Source organism: Olea europaea, unplaced genomic scaffold, assembly GCF_002742605.1.
Source record: "Olea europaea var. sylvestris unplaced genomic scaffold, O_europaea_v1 scaffold939, whole genome shotgun sequence".
Classification (NCBI taxonomy): Eukaryota; Viridiplantae; Streptophyta; class Magnoliopsida; order Lamiales; family Oleaceae; genus Olea; species Olea europaea.
In genome coordinates this window covers 386,778-388,967 of record NW_019267882.1, presented here as the reverse complement: position 1 = coordinate 388,967, position 2,190 = coordinate 386,778, and the positions used below count along the sequence as shown (strand labels likewise).

General features: G+C 35.8%; 1 protein-coding gene across 1 annotated transcript; it reads left to right on the top strand.

Annotated features, from left to right (window-relative positions):
* The first annotated feature begins 1,121 nt into the window (after positions 1 to 1,121).
* On the top strand, positions 1,122 to 1,748 carry LOC111392558. The gene is made up of 2 exons (XM_023017922.1): positions 1,122 to 1,267; positions 1,357 to 1,748. The coding sequence occupies exons 1-2, from the start codon at positions 1,233 to 1,235 to the stop codon at positions 1,661 to 1,663; spliced, it is 342 nt and encodes a 113-aa protein (XP_022873690.1). The 5' UTR covers positions 1,122 to 1,232; the 3' UTR covers positions 1,664 to 1,748.
* The last annotated feature ends 442 nt before the right edge of the window (positions 1,749 to 2,190 follow it).

The following is a 2,190-nucleotide window of genomic DNA, read 5'->3' as shown; positions in this document are numbered from 1 at the left end:
TTTTTTTTTTTTTTTTTAAAACTTGGTCAAAGGCTATTTTGATAAATATACCGGGTGGGGCAGCCATTGCCCACCATTTCCTCCTGGTTCACATGCCCCTGTCAGAAGTGAGAGGAGATGGGGGCGGGCCCCACCTTTTTTCTTTAGTTGCTGTGGGGTCAGACCCCCTACAGTGAGGGGTCTGTACGTCCCATGTGAACCGAGCTCCTGTACGTAGAGCTTGGTTCGTGAGAGTAATCTGATCAAATTATGTGAGAAATTTTTGTACAAATAGCTTGAGTGTTTTTCCAATCAACCATGCTTGTTGTCACCATGCTATACAAGCATGGTGTACAACTACCATAATCCTTTTCCAATTGGGAGGGGGGGGGTTTCCTCGCCATGACATGGCATATTATTATTGAAGAATAACTATAGAATAATGCTATATGTACGTCAATCATGATAATTTGGTTGACATTTCTGTGTTTTGAGCCACGTTATTTTTTAAAGAATGTATTTTAAAATAGTATATTGCAAGAGAAAGTTTGGTTAAAAAAAATTAGATTTACGTGTAATATTATTTTATTGAAAAAAATCTGATTGAAATTATGTCAAATTACTATTTAAAAATGTATTTTCTTGAAATAATGCGACTCAAACAGGCCTAAGCTCCTACCAAATTTTGACGAGTCCTCCATTAAGTAGGTGAAAATCAACTATTATTTAAACCATATTTTTATCGAGTTTTATCAAAATTTAATTAGAAAAATGCTATGTGTACATCTATACATTACACCCCTTTCACATGAAGTGACTAACAAATATTTTATTGTGTATGGACCTCTCCATGTGAGAGTGGTGTAAATAGATGAATTGTATACATATAGCATTTTCCAATTTAGTTATTGGCTCAATTAGCACTCGTTTGGTCCCCATTAATTTTCATTTTATTACATTTCATTTTTCTCTCTCATATTTTCAACCACACACTTTTCTATAAAATAATATTACACGTAAATCGAAAACTTTTCCTTTTTTTTCAATCACTTATTTTAAAAAACACACTATTTTACCCATTAATTTTTCTACAAAATGGGGGCCAAACATGGGTTTAATTTAACTCGAAAAGCCCAATGAAATTGTCACATTAAAAAGTACCGAGCAACCGGAGGCAATTTCAACCTACCTAACTGTCGCTAGTTTCTTCATGCTATCGACCAGTCGTACACCCAAAGCCTCCGACAAGACTGATGGGCCGTCACATAATCTTCCATGGATTTCACAGGTAAAATACACCATTAATTAATTACGTTTAACATTCTTTCCTCCTCCAAAACCCTCAATTCTTGTGTTTTGATCCCTTTGTTATTCAAGAATGGAAAAACTGGACCAATTAGATAAGATTCCCTCATCATCGGAATCTAGGAACGAGGAATATTCCGGTAATGCATCAGCATCGGATACACTGGTGTACGAGGAGAATGAAGAGTCTCCACCGGAGCCGTTTTCGAAAAGAAATTGGAAATACTCCGGAGGCTTTCCAAGAGAACAGGGTTTCCCAAGAGCGGATTATATGAGGACAGAAAACGGAAGACCGGTGTGTGCCCGAGACAATAACTGCTCTTGCTTCGTTATTCTTACCTTCTTGATTTCCGGTATTTTTTTGATCAAATTTTTGTGAATATTATTTATATTGTTTGGCTTGTAACTATAATTGTATACCTTTGGATTAATGTTTCATGAATTCACTCTTCAAGGTTCTGATGTGCGGTTTATTTGCTTCTCAATTTTCACCCGTTTCTTTTAAACCCTTTGAATCCACAGGTGGAAAGCATGTTTGGCTAAGCTTAAAAAGTTTTACTTATAAATAAATAAGCAAGCCTCGAAATAAATATTTCTTTTATTGGTAATACGATAAAAGCTGGAAGTAAGGTTTAGTTTGTTGTTGTTGGTAAAACCATAAAAGCTCGAAATAAGCTAATTATTACTACTGCAAGGTAAGAGTTAACTCAAAAAGAAAGTAAGGGTGTGTTTGATTGAAGGTAGAATTCCATGGAAAATGAAATTGGAAGTCCACCTTTCAATTTAACCTTGTTTGATACCCATTTTGAGGGCTGGGCAAATCTCCCGAATCGAACCCGACGATTTTTGTCAAATTAAATACCCGAACGGATATCTGAATTGAGAACCGACGGATACAGTTCGGTT

Coding starts and splice junctions, on each gene's coding strand:
- LOC111392558 (XM_023017922.1), top strand. CDS start 1,233: ATGGGCCGTCACATAATCTTCCATGGATTTCACAG. Junction 1,268..1,356: donor ATCTTCCATGGATTTCACAG/GTAAAATACACC, acceptor TTGTTATTCAAG/AATGGAAAAACTGGACCAAT.